The following is an 18,200-nucleotide window of genomic DNA, read 5'->3' as shown; positions in this document are numbered from 1 at the left end:
CCACTAATATATCATTGTGTTACAAAAACCCTTTATCTTCAATGACATTCATAAAACATTTCAAAATATTTAAAATTAACCTGAACGTGTTTCCAAATGGTTATCCGACACCAACTTGTGAACTCCTATCTCTTAAAGAGCTATAGAAACTAAACCTACTTAAGAAACACACATGGAACTTATGTTTTTAAACTTGGGTTACCATCTACAACATCATATCACATGAACCTGATTCAGACATTGTTAAACACTTTACCTTTAACCGATTATCAGCAGATGTTTAAAATATAAAATAATTAAGATTGTAAAAACATTAGATTTATATTATAATTTCATTTGTTTAAGAAGTATAAACATTATTTTAGCAATACATTACGGGCCAATGCGTTCCGGGATCGCTTGGCTGAGTTACATTTTTGAGTGATGAGTTTTTAAAATTAATTCATGCTGTATATGTTTACATAAATCATCAGGTCTTCCACTTTATTCCACCCCCCCCCCCCCTAAAAAATGTAGGGTTTGAATAAACTTGTTAAAAAAACAATACGTAGCCAGTTTTCACGAATATTGCACAAATATTGCAGGCCCTGCAACAGTACATACTTTATTCGTCCATAAAGTGCAAAAAGTTTATCCTCCGACAGAGAATTAACATTGTACAGGTTTGGAATATAACGTGTGTTTTACGATTTGTAACCCAATATGAGCGAAACCATTTTTAATCCCATAAACATTAGTTGAACAAACTTTGTAGAGTACAAATATACAATGTAACATACTTAATACTGCTAAACCAAATATTTAATTAAAGATGTATGTTCAAAGTTATTTTGCTAAGTAAGTCATTTGTTTATGTGAACCCTAGTTTGTAGTTTGTGGTTGGGACTTAGTTGTTCTTAACTACCATAACGATTTAATCAAAGTTTTGAAAACCGGGAAAAAACGTATAATAGCAGGTTTAAATAACCAATGTTCTTAAAATTGTGACAATCCAATTATATTTTAAAGTCGGTATAGATTATAGCGTTATACCTTAGCTGCATTGTCTGTGTTTGGTTTCCGTACCTTAATTGGCAAAGACGATGGTTGTGCCCATACTGTAAAGATGAATTGCAGCGTATTCTTGTTAATAACAATGGAACATGGTTTATAATGCCCGTTTGTTTTGCAGTTATGTACACAGATAAGCCTTGATCGGTAGTAGTATAAACATATAAAGGTAAAAATGAACTTGGCAAAGTGCAAGCGCTCATAACTCAAGAATATGCAGATAACTACACATGAAAATTGTGATTTGCATGGCGATGTCTTACATGTATTTGAAGTGAATGATAGTGTGTATAAATTCAATGGGGGGAATCACGTGGTCAGAATTGAGAAAACATGGCCGCCGATGCCTCGCTTAGATTGAAAAATTGAATGTTCAAACATATCTTATGCAAACGCACTGAAAATGTTAATTCGTATACGAAATTGGCAATCTGGATCATCAAAATTTTATTTTCAATAGGAATTTTATAGCTAGCCTCTTTCGGTGTAGCTGCCTTTTGTAATGGCTTGCGAGTATTTGAAAATGTTGCTTTTCCTCCAGAGAGTTGTATTTATATTTGTTTTGGATTGCTGTTTTTGCTTGAAGAAATCCCTTTATGATATTGTCATTTAAGTTAATGTTCAATTGTTTTCAGAACAATTTTTCATGCTAAAGGGACAAGTACATATAAACTTTATAAAGACAGGATAACATTTTACCCTATTACTATACAGTTTGTGACCAGAACATAAAGGATGAATATGATTTGGAATTGGGCATGAATTTTAACAACTTGAAAATGTATTTTATTTCCTACAGATTGTGTACTGTGTTTTACGCTTTCAGAGATCAATTCATCCAGTATTTTTACCAAAAGTATATTTATTTCGAGTGAATATGCTTAACACATTTGATGATTAGTAGCAATTTTTCGTCCCAAGTTAGTATTATCAAGAATATTTTTATTGAAATGATAGTCTTGCATTGGTCTCTTTTCAGTACTTCGTTGATAGTGGACATACTGTACATATAACCTCGAAGCGGACATAAAACCTTATAGCTTCAGACACCAACTCAGACACATTTCAATTTACAAGGTAACTAGTTTACAACAACAATCATCAATAAGCTTTGATCCTATAACTTCATTACAGTGGCAATATAAAGTTTAAGCCAGCGTGACCGCAGGTAAGTATTTCTGTAGTACTTTGCTAAAAATGCTATTAAATTATGAATAAGTACAGTAAATAAGCCATATCAGACATAGAATAATGTTTAAATATGGTTTGGACACGACATTTATAGTCAAAATAGCAAGATGGTTTAATATGGACTTGGAAGCTACCATCGTTGGGAAAATCAAGAGTGGGGTACAATTATTTAATCTACGAAACAAATGGTTAAAAAGTTATGTTTGAAATTACCGTTGTTAAAGAAGTCTGTCATACAGTCTGAAGCCATTATCTGATCGAGCTGTTATTGTTGGTAACAATCAGAAAATTGTATTGGTTTGACTGTTCATTCATTTGTCAAGATTTGGCAATATAACACTTAAGCCCCCCGCCAGAGGTGTGAATACATACTGAATGAACACAATGGGCTCATTCCGTGTGCATATCCAACCCTCTGGTTGGGGCAAAAGTGGTATTTTGCCCAAGATTTTATTATGTTTAGACTAAACTTCGATTATTGACGATTTTAACAGTGTAAGAATCAGTTTCCAATATTATATCTCTACTGTACCGCATGTATAAAACAAACAAAAACTTCAAAATATCTCTTGCTTTAACAAAGTTGACTCAATGGAACAAATAATATGATCTTAACATAATAGATCTATAACAGTGTTCTATAATGTATGTTCATCAAAGATCAGGCAAGATGTGCATCATCAGATACAGATGAACACCCAAGTTGCAACAGTAACAAGAAAGAGCCTCAGACTAAGTATATATATATGTATGTATATAACTAATCGTGGACCTTGTTTCATTTATATAAGATAAAAATTCAACTTTAAACTATAGAATGAAAATGTCATATTCTTTAAATTGAAATTATTTGCTAACAATGAAACGGACATACTGAACCAATAGAATCAGATCATTGTTTAACAATAACCATAATAAAATAGCTGATGGCTCTCATTAATCAAAATCATTCAGAACAATGCTTATCATTTGTGTAAGTAGTTAATAGAGTAAATCAAGAAAAACAAAAATATTTAAACATATACAAGTCACTGAGCGAGATGCAGATGGTGTACTATGCCAAACAGAACAGCTTGGCACAAACATGAAAAGTTCTACGAAAGAATCACAGTACAGACTGATATTCTCATTAAAAAAATTCCAAAATTGAGTGAGTACAAATGAGGTTATTACCTAAACATTGTTTCAAAAATATTATATAGGCATTGAAATAATATATTTTGTTCACTTTTTGAATGGTTGTTCCAATGCTGTTACACCCACATAAACAAACAAGGAACCAAACTATCAGTGTATGACTCCGAGATATACAAGCACAAATATAATGAAAACATTTATATTTAATCTGTTAATTTCCAAAGTAAAGTAATTTGCGACAATGGTATCTCTATTTCTTCTCCCATCCGATACAGCCTGAAACATATCCCCCTTGGCAACCTCTTCTAAAGGTTCCGGATCCACTGCTGGTTCCCCCACATCAACCGCAGATTATGAAGAACAGCACAGGCAATGATGATGCGGCTAACATTGGCAGGCTTCATTCTAATCTGTTATAAACAGAAATTGGAGGAATAACATTGAAAAATAATGTTACATCAAAAGTCATTGTTAAAAATGTTGTCAAATTTGTCCCCAATGCCTGATGCAGAGTAAACAGTAACAGCTACTTTTTTCTCAAGTGTAACAATTTACTAATATCTTATGTATTTCTTATGAGCTCTTACAGATACACAAAAACATATCTACAAATGTTTTAATTGTTTTAGCTGGCATTCAGTAATGTATCAGTACTTTACAGTAATACGAGAAAGTTGTGTATACTGCTGTTACATTGACTTGTTCAATATGTCAAAATCAGTTACATTTATTCATATTTAGAATATTCAGCATATTTTCCGTCTATTAGTAAGTTGAATTTAAGAACTGAAGTGTGTGCACGGCATGCAAAAATAATGTTAAGTTATTTATAACTTTTTTTCCAGCTCTTAGACTTGATATGCCTAGAAATATATGATGATGTCAATTTCGATTAACAATCTTTGTTGATTAAATACATTTTATTTTATAATCTTAAATAAATTTTATCATTAATAATATAAACAATGTCCTTACATACCTCACCATGAAGGACATGAAAGGTTCGCTTCCAAGCCCCGAAGGCCCTTTCAATACTGTTTGGTGCCTATGTGAGCAGTTTTGTACTTTTCCTGAGCTTCTGACTCTGTGAAAACAGTTACAAATATGTTGATAGTTTTAATACTGAACTATTTTATTGGAAAAGTGTTGGTACTTGAAGAATCAAGGAAAATCTATTTCATAATTATATGTGTTGAGTATATGCTTAGCATACATGAAAGTTGTTTTGTGTGTTTCGTTTTGTTTTGCAGTTTATGAAAAAAAAACACGACAATTTTCAACCAAAATGTGTGTTTGGCTGGATACATAAGATATGTATCGCTACATGTACCAGAACATGCCAATGCGACGTTGTTTTAGACTTATTCTGCGGATAAAACGGTATTCCTTGACATGTGCGTGCTCAACAACAGTTGTTCTAGAAGTTGTCCGTGTACAACAGCCATGTGCGTGCTCAACAGCAATCGTTAAAACCAATCGAAACTCAACTTTACCTTGAAAATAACGCCATTAGCAATCGATGTATCCATTTTTTGTCAGTTTCAATGCGTCCACATGCACAACTGGTACTTAAACAGTGCTAATTATTGTGAAAACAGTGATATTATTGTTAGTGCGTGTACAACAGCAATTGACGGTTCAAGAAATCGCAAAATATTCCATGAGTAATCTCCACACTCCGACCAACCAGAGGGAAACGGTTGATACTCTATGAAACCGCTTCCGGCTGGCCATATGATAGGCGTTATCCGATTAAAAACAAAGTAAGTAATAAGGAAGATGTACCTGTTTGAACACTCAATTTTTAATCTAAGCGAGGCATCGGCGGCCATGTTTGCTCAATTCTGACCACGTGATTCCCCTCATTGAAATTGGCATGAAATTGCCTTGCTCGTCTACACTCCATAGTGCTTATTCATATTTCAAGTTTCAATTCAATCGCTTCAGAAATTCAACAGAAGTTTGCTCTATACAATAAGAACAGTAATGCTTCGGTCATAAAAATGGATATGATCAGAGCACATAACTGAGGATCATCGGAAATAAAAAGTGTATTGCTTATCAACACTCCAATATGATGCCTATCTACATGTGCACTCCTGGTTATGTCATATTTTAAGATTCAAAACAATCGCCTGAGAAATGAGGAACAAGTTCGCTTCATATAAAACTTATTTATAATATGACTACCCGTAACCGGCAAACCATCCACCTGACCGATATAATTCCATCAAAACAGCGTTTACAGCGGATGGGAGTGGGGGAAACAAAAACACTTGATATAGGTATTTTAATACAAAATAACAAATGTCAATATGATTGAACAACTTGTAACACTAAGTAATCAATTGAACGATATACAAGTACTATTATTGTAATATAAATTGTAATATAAATATTATAGAAAATGAACAACAGTGTAGCAATGAAAACAACAATCTCATAGGATTACACAATAAATTGACAGTTGTATACACGTATACAGAAAATTATACGTTGGATACATATTATAAAGATTCAAAGTTTCAATCCCAAACTCCCTTAATAAATGTGCCGATACAATTAATTTCAGATTAACGTTAATTGTGAACATTTCAGTATGCACATGTTAATACTATAGCTGAAAAATATTTTATTGTATTGAACGATGGATTTTCTATAGATCCTATGTATTGCAATATGCTTTTTAGGTACGGAAATATATCGTTACGTATTTCATACTGCAGGATTTCATTATTACTCCCAAAGATAACACAGTTTCACATATAATTGTTGCCAAAAAATGATCTAATATAACTGAAAATATAAAATTAATACTGCGTTATTTGGACACATAAATATAATGTCAAACTATTACATATGATCTTTTATTTATTAATCTTGGCATTAACAAAATTAAAGTGATTACATAAGCCATTTTATTTATTTCAATAGATATCAATATTTGTTTTCCAACTTCCAATACATTGCTATATATTGTGATTTCCTTATTTATGCAGCCTTGGTTGATATTAACATATTGTGGTTTTAGGAGTTCTAACATAAGTATTACTTAAATATCCATTCATTAAAACATATAATATGACACGACTTAGATATTATAACTTTTTGTAATATCATCAATCAAACTGTACACAAAAATGTTTGTCGCTGGAATTAATGTTAACCTTAAATATTTTAAACAAAATATTGTACTGCTTATGTGTTTAATTCTGAAAAAAATAGTGCTAAATGTTAAAAATAATGAAACATAATTTAAACAAGAGATGTGTTCCTCAGAAACACAATGCCCCCTATTGCGCCGCTTTGAAATAAAATTTCAATATATCATTTGGCAGGTTTAGAAATTATCTCCCTTTTATAGCTTATTACTTCCCTTGGATTGTATTTTTTTACTTTCGACCTTGAAGGATGACCTTGACCTCAAAATTAGTTTTTTTATCATATCCTTTATTTTTTTTTTACTTCCCTTGTGAAATTGATCTGTACCTTCCAAATAGAAATTATCTCCCTTTAATGCTTGTTACTTCCCTTGGATTTTGTTTTTTGACCTTTGACCTTGAATGATGGTCTTGACCGTGACCTTTTACCACTCAAAATATGCAACTTCATGAGATACACATGCATCCCAAATATCAAGTTGCTATCTTCAATATTGCAAATGTTATTGCCAATGATAAAGTTTTGGGACGGACACACAGACAGACAGACAGACAGACGGACTGACAGTTAAACTGCTATATGCTACCCTACTGGGAGCATAAAAATCACTAATATTTTAGCATTTTTGTACTGTGTTAATTTGATTGTACTTTTTTTAAATTGTAATATATAGAGGATGCATCTAAAATAAAGTACCATATGCCAACAACAATGAATACTATTTCATGAAAAAAAGGGTCTCTAGACTAGGCGTTCAATAAAATATGTGTGAGTAATGACTGAATTAATCATGACATGCTTCAAAGTGTTCACCATCAATATATTTTAAAGTTGTATCCGATGAAGACAAGTTTGCAAGAAAGAGGGGACATCCGAAAAGACATCCCTTTGTGCTAAAAATGGAAAAGTAAACATCAAACATGCTCTCTTTTTTATACTACGAGAAAAATAATAACATTATCACATTCAAGCAACACTCTTATTTGCTACTTAACAAATAATTATTATAAATTACATATTGCGCTTTATGATTTTTTTTAAATAGCTTCTTTTTTATAAATCTGCCTAGCTTTCAGCCAGTTATAACTGCTATGGGATGATATAAACAAAAGTTAGAAACCAAATGTATAACTTCAGGGTCTTATACATCAAATATTTTCACTGCGTTATATTTTATACTATCAGGCAATATATGTAGGATCTGGCACGAGTTGTCATATCATACCATATTTTATTAAACGAGTTCAGGAATTGTGTTAGTAAGCGAGCCTTTACTAACGAATTTCCTGGATGAGTTTCATAAAATATGGTACATGACAACGAGTGTCAGATCTTTTTTATCACATGCTTTTAAATGAGCAAATTAAATAAATATTTACGCAAACATAATGATAAATCCCGAGTGTTGTTTTTCATTTAGTGACTTCATTCGACGTTACAACGTCATTTCAGCAAAATAACAAAATGCGATTGGTCAATCGAACAAAAACTAAGCCAATGAAAACGCTTAAAAAGTATATTACACATGTGAAAAATAAAAATATTCGAAATGGTTATATTACATGGGAAACAGGGTATAGCATGTGATAAATAACCATATCACATTAAAGTACATCTGTATCAGTTACAAGATTGTAAATATGTATAATCCACACAGCACTATATTTTATACTATCAGGTTATACAGTGTATATAACCATATCACATTTAAGCACCTCTGTATCAGTTATTAGATTGTAAATAGCACTTTAACATATAATATCGCTCACCTCAAAGTCACTTTGCTAGCTAATTTGTATTAAACGACTATGTACATGTTGTGACCAGTTTTTATCCAATTGTATAATATAAAAAAAGTAAGACATCAATGACTTATGAGCCTTAAAGTATGACAAAACAACATTTACCACATATTTTTGTAATAGAGAGGCATCATAAAAGAATCTTAGAAGAAAACCGTTTTAAAGAGTAACATATCAAAAACAAAGGGGCCAAAGGCACGACTGAAAAAAACGCTTAACCACATGTTTTAACTAACCCCCTTGTATTGCACTGCTGAGATCAAGCATGTGGTTAAAGCTAGAAGTAATATGTGTATATACATTTATGAAGCCATGAGAGTGTTGGACTGAGTATCGTGCTCTGTCATTCTGTCAATGCTGTATAAATGAAGTCAATGACAACTGAACCAAATGTTAACTTGGCTCCAAAGTGGCCTGCCCAGAACTGCCTGTCCTTCCCCTTGTGAAAGAAGCCAATGTATCGCACACCTGCTGGGTAATCTTTAAAAACGTGCTCAGCCTGAAAAACAACAACAATATATAACAATATTTCAATTATGAAACAAATATGTAATAAAAAATGTAATAGAAAGCATTAGGATTGTGTAGAATTCCCCATACGGCAGCTAACTACTTGTTACTAATATTTTTGGCAAGTATCAAACTCAGACCACTCGTTCATTTTAGCTTCATACCAATTGCAGTGGTCGAAAATGCCTATATAAAAACATACCTGTGTCTGAAGGACAATACAAATAATTTATTGTAAAGCCACATTCCTCTTTTGTCTTAGAATTCTGCTCCTGTTGAAATAAATGCACCAAAATACCAAGTAGCGAAAGTGTACATGCTGATTTATATAAATGTAAAGTTTCATTACTCCATCAGCTTTACTTCAGAATTCAGCATAACATTGGTTTAAAATTGTCATAACAATGTAAATACGATTTTCTATATGGTGGGCATGTTTTAACAGTGTGCAATCCTTCCCCAATTTACACAGGATATCATTGAGACAAATAATCTGATCAAATTTCATGTTGTTTGGGTATTGAAGTGTTTTCCAGTGTTTTTGTTTTTACCTTGACCTAGTGACCATGTTTGCAACCCAAGGTGATACAGTTTTGAAATCAGCTAAGTTTACATTGAGATAACTGTTCAAACAAAGATTTGATATATTTGTAAACGTTACAGTGCTTTCGCTCAAAATCTATTTAAATATTTCAAAAAAGCCTGATGTTGAACAGCTCTAACTTCTGTTGAGCTGGTTTTCAATGCAGCTGAATCAGTTTCTAACTCTGTTCAGATATCTTCAATGACAAATGTTATTATTTAGTTTCATGATCATTGTCCACAAAATCAGCCATTGCAAGCTCATTCTAAAGCCATATAGGTAAACTAGCCCACTCCCTGGTTGCAATGTTTATTTCTAAATGTAACAATCTCTCACATCTATTGAGATATTTCTGAGAAATATATATTTGCCAAGTTTTATGTGTCTTTGGCATAACATGTGACTACTAGATCGTTCATGTAATTTTCTTAAGCCATACAAGGAAAACTGCTAAGACACCTGGCAGCAATAAATTTTTTATGAATGGAATCCCTTTTAAACTCTTCTGAAACAAGAGCTCCGCGGTTGGAGACAAATGCTTGCCCAAACAGGGCCGTGACACAGGATTTTTTGCAACAAAACTGACCATAAGAGTTAATCTTATAATATAAGTGTGACTTAGCCACTTAAATAAGTTTTTAGTTGACGCAGAGTTATGCACTTCTGTTAAATCATCCTTAAAGTAAATAGGTTGAGAATATTATAGTATTATAACTAGGGGTGATCTACTGTCCAAGAAAAAATACATGTAAAGTACCAAGCCAATCGGTCAATTCGTTGACGAGTTATTGATCGGAATTTATTGTGACAGTGACCTTGACCTTTGACCCCAATTTCAATAGGGGCCATCTACTGGCAAAAGCCAAAACACATGGGAAATATCAAGCCAATTGGTCCCTCCGTTCACAAGTTATTGATCGGAAACAATTCTTACTCTTAGTCTGACAGTGACTTAAACCAAGTTACCCCAATTTCAATAGGGGTCATATACTGGTAAAGTCCAATGCATATGGAAAGTATCAAGCCAATTGGTCATATCAAGCCAATTGGTCAATCTGTTCTCAAGTTATTGATCGGAAACAATTTTCACTCTTAGTGTGACAGTGACCTTGACCTTTGACCTAGTGATAGGGGTCATCTACTGGAAAAGGCGAATGCATATGGGAAGTATCAAGCCTATTGGTCAATCCGTTTACAATTTATTGATCGGAAACTAACTGGTCTGCTGACAGACAGACCGACCTACCGACCAACATCCAGCAAAACAATATACCCCATCTTCCTTGAAGGGGGGGGGGGGCATACATTTATTAACATTACAACAAATGCCTCAACTACGTTTCATGCTCTTTGGACAAATATTTGTTGTTCACAAACCTTATCTAAAGCCATACTATAAAAATGGCCATTAAATGTTAAATGTTCACAAGCTTTTCCTAAAGTCATTTAACTTGATAAGGACAATAAACCCGTCCCAGGATGTTGTCAATGTACAAGCTGATTTTATTGCAAATTTGGTAAAATATATAATGAAGGTTGGATATATGTAAATTTGTGTCAGATGAAAGTTTATCAAACCTATACTTTTAAAGCCCATTAAACAACAATACATGTACATTATTAACAAAGAACAGGCGGTGAGTTACTGCAACTTACTTTGAACCAGTCTCGACCTGCTGAAAGAATTTCTTTGGCAACATATAAGCAGTTTTCTGGTATTCTCTGCTTCCAAAACAACTCCTTCTTATTGTCTTTACGCAAGGCTACTTTCAGGACATATTTGGCTGCGCAATCAAACCTTGCTGCATACCTAGATATAGGATGTTCATGATGTTACCAAATTGCATGTACAAAATGGTTACAGGTTAATTCATAGGATGATAGGATTAATTAAACATAAAACAAGAAACAAATGTGGATACAGTCTCGAATTCTAATTTTTATAATAGATATTGTGAGTTAACAAACATTCCATATGTCCCAGACTGTCCATGATTGTCCAAGAAAGTAATGCCTCTCATGCAGGCCTAAAATTAGATATAATATCCTGACTAACTGTGTATACAAAGTATATTATGCACAGCGCAATCTCAGTTATCAATCAACTGCAGTTGATAAAATCATCCTCTTCCTCTGCTTTATCACACCAGTAGCTCCAATTAAAACCATCATTAAAATAGTTCACAATACTGTCACTGGTAATATGCTGATACAGTTACAGCTTTGACAGCGCCACTAATTATCCCAGGCCTCACAAATCTGCATGCTGTTGCCCATAGCAACAGTGTTTGTAGGGCTAACACAAATATTTGCCGCCGCAGCCAAAAGGGCCATGAGATATAGCTTTGAATGTGAGTAATAATAATATCAAATAGTTGTTGAAATTTTTTTCAAGAATATTAATATCCTCACCAAAGCAAGAGAAGTTCATAACACATTAATAATTAAATTTCTCTAAGAAGTTAACAGTGTTTGAAAAAGTATCAGTTTTACATATGTCAGTCAAAACAGTTTTGTACAGTTGTCAAATAATGATATTGAAATTGCAAGTAGAAATGATCTCAGTAGTTCCACACCTTTTTCAGTCTAATAAAACTGAAACAAGATGGCCATAATAATATAAGAGCACTTACATGAGTTCAAGAAATAAAAATTGTCATAAACTTGACCTGGTGAGCTTTTACCACATATGACCATATTCAAACGAGGCATTTATATTCACAAGATAAATTCTAACCATGTTCTATAAAAATTGAGAGATTATAGAGTAGTTATATGATTTTTCTATCATTTTACCTGGTTACCTAGTTTGTGGATGCACATGATCCAGTTTTGATCTTGGCCTTGATATTGTTAAGATGTCTTTTTGTAAACAAAATTGATTCATAAAACAGAAGGGCCTGAACGGCCCAAAGTTGCTCACCTGAGATAACAAGATATTATTGGGACAAATCTTCTGACCAAGTTTCATGAAGTTAGGAAAATAAATGTGGCCTCTAGAGTGTTAACAAGGTTTAACTATAGCCATATAAGGAAAAATGCCCTGCCCCCTGGCAGCCATGTTTTTCAACCAACCGGCATCATTTTAGAACTCGTCCAAGATATTATCAGGATGAATTATCTGACCAAGTTTCATGAAGATCGGACCGTAAATGTGGCCTCTAGAGTGTTAACAAGATTTTACTAAAGCCGCCCCTTGGAAGCTATGTTTTTCAAGCAAACATAATTATTTTCGATCTCATCCAAGATATCATTGAGACCAATCTTCTGACCAAATTTCATGAAGATTGGACAATAAATGTGGCCTCTAGAGTGTTAACAAGGTTTTCATGAGCCACATTTATAGCCATATAAGATAAATGCCCCGCCCCCGTGGTGGCCATGTTTTTAAAGCAACCAAAACCATTTTCGAACTCATCGAAAGATATCATTGGCACAAATCTTCTGACCATCTTTCATGATGATCGGAAAATAAATGTGACCTCTAGAGTGTTAGCAAGGTTTTACTATAGCCATATAAGGAAAAATGCGCCGTCGCCGTAGTGGCCATGTTATTCAACCAAACGGCATCATTTTTGGAATCGTCCAAGATATTATTGGGATGAATCTTCTGACCGAGTTTCATAAAGATCGGACTATAAATGTGGTCTCTAGAGTGTTAAAAAGATTTTACTATAGCCTTAAATAGCCATATAAGGAAAAATGCCCCGCCCCTTGGCAGCCATGTTTTTCAAGCAAACGTAACCATTTTCGAACTCATCCAAAATATCGATAATACAAATCTTCTGACCATATTTCATGAAGATTGGACAATAAATGTGGCCTCTAGAGTGTTTACAAGATTTTACTACAGCCATATATAGCAATATAAGGAAAAATGCCCTGCCCCTTGGCAGCCATGTTTTTCGAGCAAAGGTTACCATTTTTGAACTCATCCAAGATATCATTGGGACAAATCTTCTTAGCAAGTTTCCTGAAGATCGGAAAATAAATGTGGCCTCTAGAGTGTTAACAAGATTTTACCATAGCCATATAAGGAAAAATGCCCCGCCCCCTGGCGGCCATGTTTTTCAACCAACCAATATCATTTTCGAACTCGTCCAAGATATTATTGGGATGAATCTTCTGACCAAGTTTCATGAAGATTGGACAATAAATATGTGGTCTCTAGAGTGTTAACAAGATATTACTATAGCAATATAAAGCCATATAAGGAAAAATGCCCCGCCCCTTGGCAGCCATGTTTTTCAAGCAAACGTAACCATTTTCAAACTCATCCAAGATATCGTTGAGACCAATCTTCTAACCAAATTTCATGAAGATTGGACAATAAATGTGGCCTCTAGAGAGTTAACAAGGCAAATGTTGACGGCGCACGACGCACGACAGACAAAAGGGGATCACAAAAGCTCACCATGATCACGTTGTGCTCAGGTGAGTTAAAAATGTGGCTTCTAAAATTGTAACAAGGTTTTCAGAAGTTTTGAACAGGTGACTGAGTCTTGACTCATGTTCCCCAGATTCAAACTTGGTCTAGATATTTAAAAGATAAACATTCTGTATAAGCTGAATCAAAAATGAGTCCAAAATGTTGCTTCTTTAATAAAAACAAAGTTTGTTCTAAGATTTGACTTGGTGACCTAGACTTTGAAAGCATGTGACCCAGTTTGGAAATAAGCAAAGATATTGTCAAGAAAAACATTCATACCAAAGTTCATCAAAATTGAGTCATAAACATGGTTTCTAAAGTGAAAACATTGATATTTTTTAAAGATTTGACCCGATAACCTACTAAGTTTTATTAAGATTGAGCCATAGCTGTAGCTTCTAGAGTGGTAACAAGGCTTTTCTAAGCTTTGACCTGGTGAACTAGTTTAAGAATGCCTATGACCTAGATTAATACTAGATATTGTCGAGATATACATTCTGACAAAATTTTCAACATGATTGAGCATAAATGTGATTTCAAGGATGAGTAAAAGATTTCACCTGGTGATCTAGTTTTTTCAGGAGATATAGTTTCATCAAGATTGGGTGAAAATGTGGCCTCTAAATTGGTAACAAGCTAAAAGTAAGCCACCCATGACCAACAACGCTGGACACAGACTACCATACTAGCTCAAACTGAGCTTTTTGTTCTCATGCAAGCTACACAAAAAACATGGATATTCCAAAAACAGCAACTGGTTGTCCAGATAAAACTTATTAATTTACTTAATAAAAAAAGCAATCTTAGCTAAGGTTTGTGTGAAATGTACCTATACACACAATGTCAATGCAATCCCTCCATCTGGATTCAAGTTATTGCCTTGAAACATTTTTTTCTAATTTAAGTAATCTGTGACCTTGACCCTGTTTTTTGTGAGAGGTCAGTACACCTTGCTTACCACTCTGATACTCGAATGCTGGGCCTCACAACGTCAAGGACATGTTCACTGCAGCCTTCTTCAAGTAAATCTATAATCTGGTATTTATGGCAGCACCCATATAATGTGGCCCAGCACCCAACTGGACCATCTGAAATACAAATGAGCCGCTTTCTGGGAAACAGGTTTAAAGCTTCTGCGTAAAGTATTGTCCCAAATTAAACTATGCAGTTTGCACAGGCTGATCATGTAATACACGTTTTTAACAGAGCAAGGTTCAAATGCATAGTTTGAATTATTTGTATGAATGTGTTTTCTTTTGTGTTCTGATTTAATCTATATCAAATTGACCAGTAACTTAATAGTTAATAATACATGAACAAAACAGCCATTGGCATAACCTATGTAAAGTTGTATTACAATCCAACAAAGAATAATGTAAAGAAGCTAAATTTATATTGATTTTAACCATGACAGTTGATGGACAAAAATTCAGGTCTTTTGTGGCAGATAAAAAGACCTAATGTTTTGTTTTTTTTTACACATAATTGTGTTCTTGACCTCTCTTGGACAAGTACTGGTCGTGTATGGCATACATACTGTGGTCTTGGCGCATAAATAATCTTGAGGTCTTCTAAAAAATGAAAGCATAGAAAAATTAATGGGACACATTTAAAAAACAGACATCCTCACATTGATGTGTGGCGTAAAATGTGACGGACATACAGAGTTTATTTATGGTACAAAAACTGGGGCTATGGTCTGGCCTGAAAATGGTTTTTAATACCATGCTCTGAAAGTGGCACTTTTTTGCATTTAATTTCTTTCTTAAAACCGAATACATGGTAAACATGTACCGGTTGCTAAGAAAAAGGCAAACGCGTAAGAACTACGTCAAAGTTCACAAATAGTTTGTAAAATTGAAACAACACAATAGAATAGAAAAGGATTAATGATTTCACAAGCTTTTTGTTTTTATTCTTTAATGTGAGAATAAAATTTTTGTATTTAATTTATAAAAAAGACCATATGAATTTTACCAAAATGACCACATGTTTCAGAAGCTTTTTCTTCAATGTTCAATGTTTATAAAGTTCTTGAAACCATTGACAAGAAATATGTTTTGTAATAGAAGCATACCATGAAATTCCTTACTTTCTTACAATAACCAGCAAATTTGTTGAATTGATATCCCTCCGCCAATATCAAAAATGTGACAGATGGACAGACTGACGGACAACGCCAATTCTATATCCCTCAGCCTTAAGCAGGGCGGGGAGTAATTAGTCTTAATGTACAAAAAATTAAGAATGGTTGGTGAACATGGGAACAACATGTGTGTATCTTTAGTATTTGGGAAAATAACAACTTTAAACAATTTAGTATGGTAGAATCCTTAACAAATAAGGCATATTAAATCAAAATGTGTGAGTTTGACCTTTGTGTGTGACTGACCATGATCCTAGCAACCTGGATCTTATATTTGACACTCAGCTAGATAATGGAGAACAATTGTGGACAGTTATTACAGAATCCCTTGATGCATAGTAAAGGAATGACTAAATAATGAATAATTCATCAAATGTGTGACCTTTGACCTCAATGTGTGACCTTGACCTTAGCCCCTAGGATTATGGGTGTTGAATGTGAAGCACCCTAGATGACTGAGAACAACTATGGCAAGTTTTATGGTTCTGGCTCATGTGTTAATGGAGATAAAGCTCTAAGCTTAAATTAAAAAGCATTTATCCAAGATACAAAGGACCATAACTCCGTTATTAACAGATGGTGTTCAATGCCATTTGGCGTGCATCATCCTCTTATCCATATATATACTCATACCAAGTTTCAATAAAATCCGCCAAAGCACTTCCAAGATATGGCTCCGTACACAAAAGTGCCGGACGGCGGACGAAAAGACGGACGGACGGACAACGCAAAAACAATATCCCTCCGCCTATGGCGGGGGATAACAAGGTATGCGTATGAATTTGCAAAATTTAAAATCTAATAAACACTGAAAGTCAACAAATATTTCGTACAATATTTCGAAAAATAAAGTTAACACATACAAAATCAATATTCCATACAGCAATAGCTAAAATTTAAAAGCTACATGTGTTCTGGTAACGTAGATTTAACACGATAAAAAATGCTTGTATTTATTGTTTGTGTCACAATATATTCTATGTGAATTTCCGGTTACAATATCCGAACATTAACGAGTGAACACGAGATTGGCTTCGGCCAGCTTCCGATGCACGATGTAGTTCTCATGACTACATCGTTCATCAGACGCTGCCCGAAGCCAGTCTCGCTTTAGCTCGTAAATGTTTGTTTATTGTTGCGCGAAATTAAAATGGAATATATTGTCACACAAAAATAAAAACAAGCATTTTGTATCTCATTAAATCTATGTTACCATACCACATCTAACGTTGAAATTTTGGTATACCTATAAGGAACACTGATTTTTTATGGTTTAACTTTTTTTTGCCAAATATTTTGCAAAATTTCGTTAATTTTTAGTATTTATGTTACTTTAAATTGAAAATAAAATCAAACCTGTTCGAGAAAAATTGGGACAGTGGATGAGAACCATGAGGTTCTTTTTCTACCTGCCAACCATCTCCCCCTGACTTTGTCACCTTCCAATGCTTCATATCTGAAAAAAAAAAGACTTCATTATTTGATTTTTGCTCAGGGACCTGATGGCAAAGTTGTTAAGCCCTTTCCCACTTATAAGCTAAATGATGGCTATGTGTAAACAGCATAAAACCAGAACAGCCTGCGAGTAACTCGCAATCTCTTCAGGTTTTTTGCTGTTTGCTGCTAATCAGTATCGAAGGTTTGGAGATGAAGCCTAAAAAACTTAAATACATAAAGAAAGGTCTTTAACTAAATTCAACTTTCTTAGGGACTAAAAATGCGTAAGAATACGTATCTAAGAGGTAAAGGGTTAAGAAACATCAAACGTAAATCTTAAATTGATAAAGCTATTGAAGAAATGTGTTTTCAGAAAATTCTGTTAATGTCTGAACAGTGCTTGGATGCTCAGTATTTTACATTTTGATTTCATTTTATGAGTGAATACCAAATGTTATGTTATGAAAAGGTAGCCTTGACATAGTGGTTATTATGTCCACAATAAAATGTACGTAAGTGTTAACATAATTCCTTTTCTGACACTGATGACATAACATCACATGTTTAGACACTGTCAAATCCAGTGCATATCTTAAAGTGGACAAAAAGACAAAGATTCATCTATCAGCCAAAACTGTTTGCAATTAAATTCCTTTCTTTACGTATCGTATACACATTCAAGTGATTAAACTGTGTATGTATGAGCAAGATTCACCCAGAAGTTTAAGTGTTGTAAAAATATTAAACGGGAAC

The 18,200-nt window shown here is 33.7% G+C and overlaps 1 protein-coding gene across 1 annotated transcript; it reads right to left on the bottom strand.

Moving 5' to 3' along the window:
* Window positions 1-8,685: 8,685 nt before the first annotated feature.
* On the bottom strand, window positions 8,686-17,464 carry LOC127872306 (F-box only protein 6-like). The gene is made up of 4 exons (XM_052415634.1): window positions 17,420-17,464; window positions 14,823-14,899; window positions 11,092-11,245; window positions 8,686-8,841 (listed from the first exon to the last, which is right to left on the bottom strand). Exons 1-4 carry the CDS (start codon window positions 17,462-17,464, stop codon window positions 8,686-8,688), a joined length of 432 nt encoding a protein of 143 aa, XP_052271594.1.
* Window positions 17,465-18,200: the final 736 nt, after the last annotated feature.

Source organism: Dreissena polymorpha, chromosome 3, assembly GCF_020536995.1.
Source record: "Dreissena polymorpha isolate Duluth1 chromosome 3, UMN_Dpol_1.0, whole genome shotgun sequence".
NCBI classification, from domain to species: domain Eukaryota; kingdom Metazoa; phylum Mollusca; class Bivalvia; order Myida; family Dreissenidae; genus Dreissena; species Dreissena polymorpha.
Note: the sequence above shows the minus strand (reverse complement) of the source record. Positions and strands in the feature narration are given on the sequence as shown.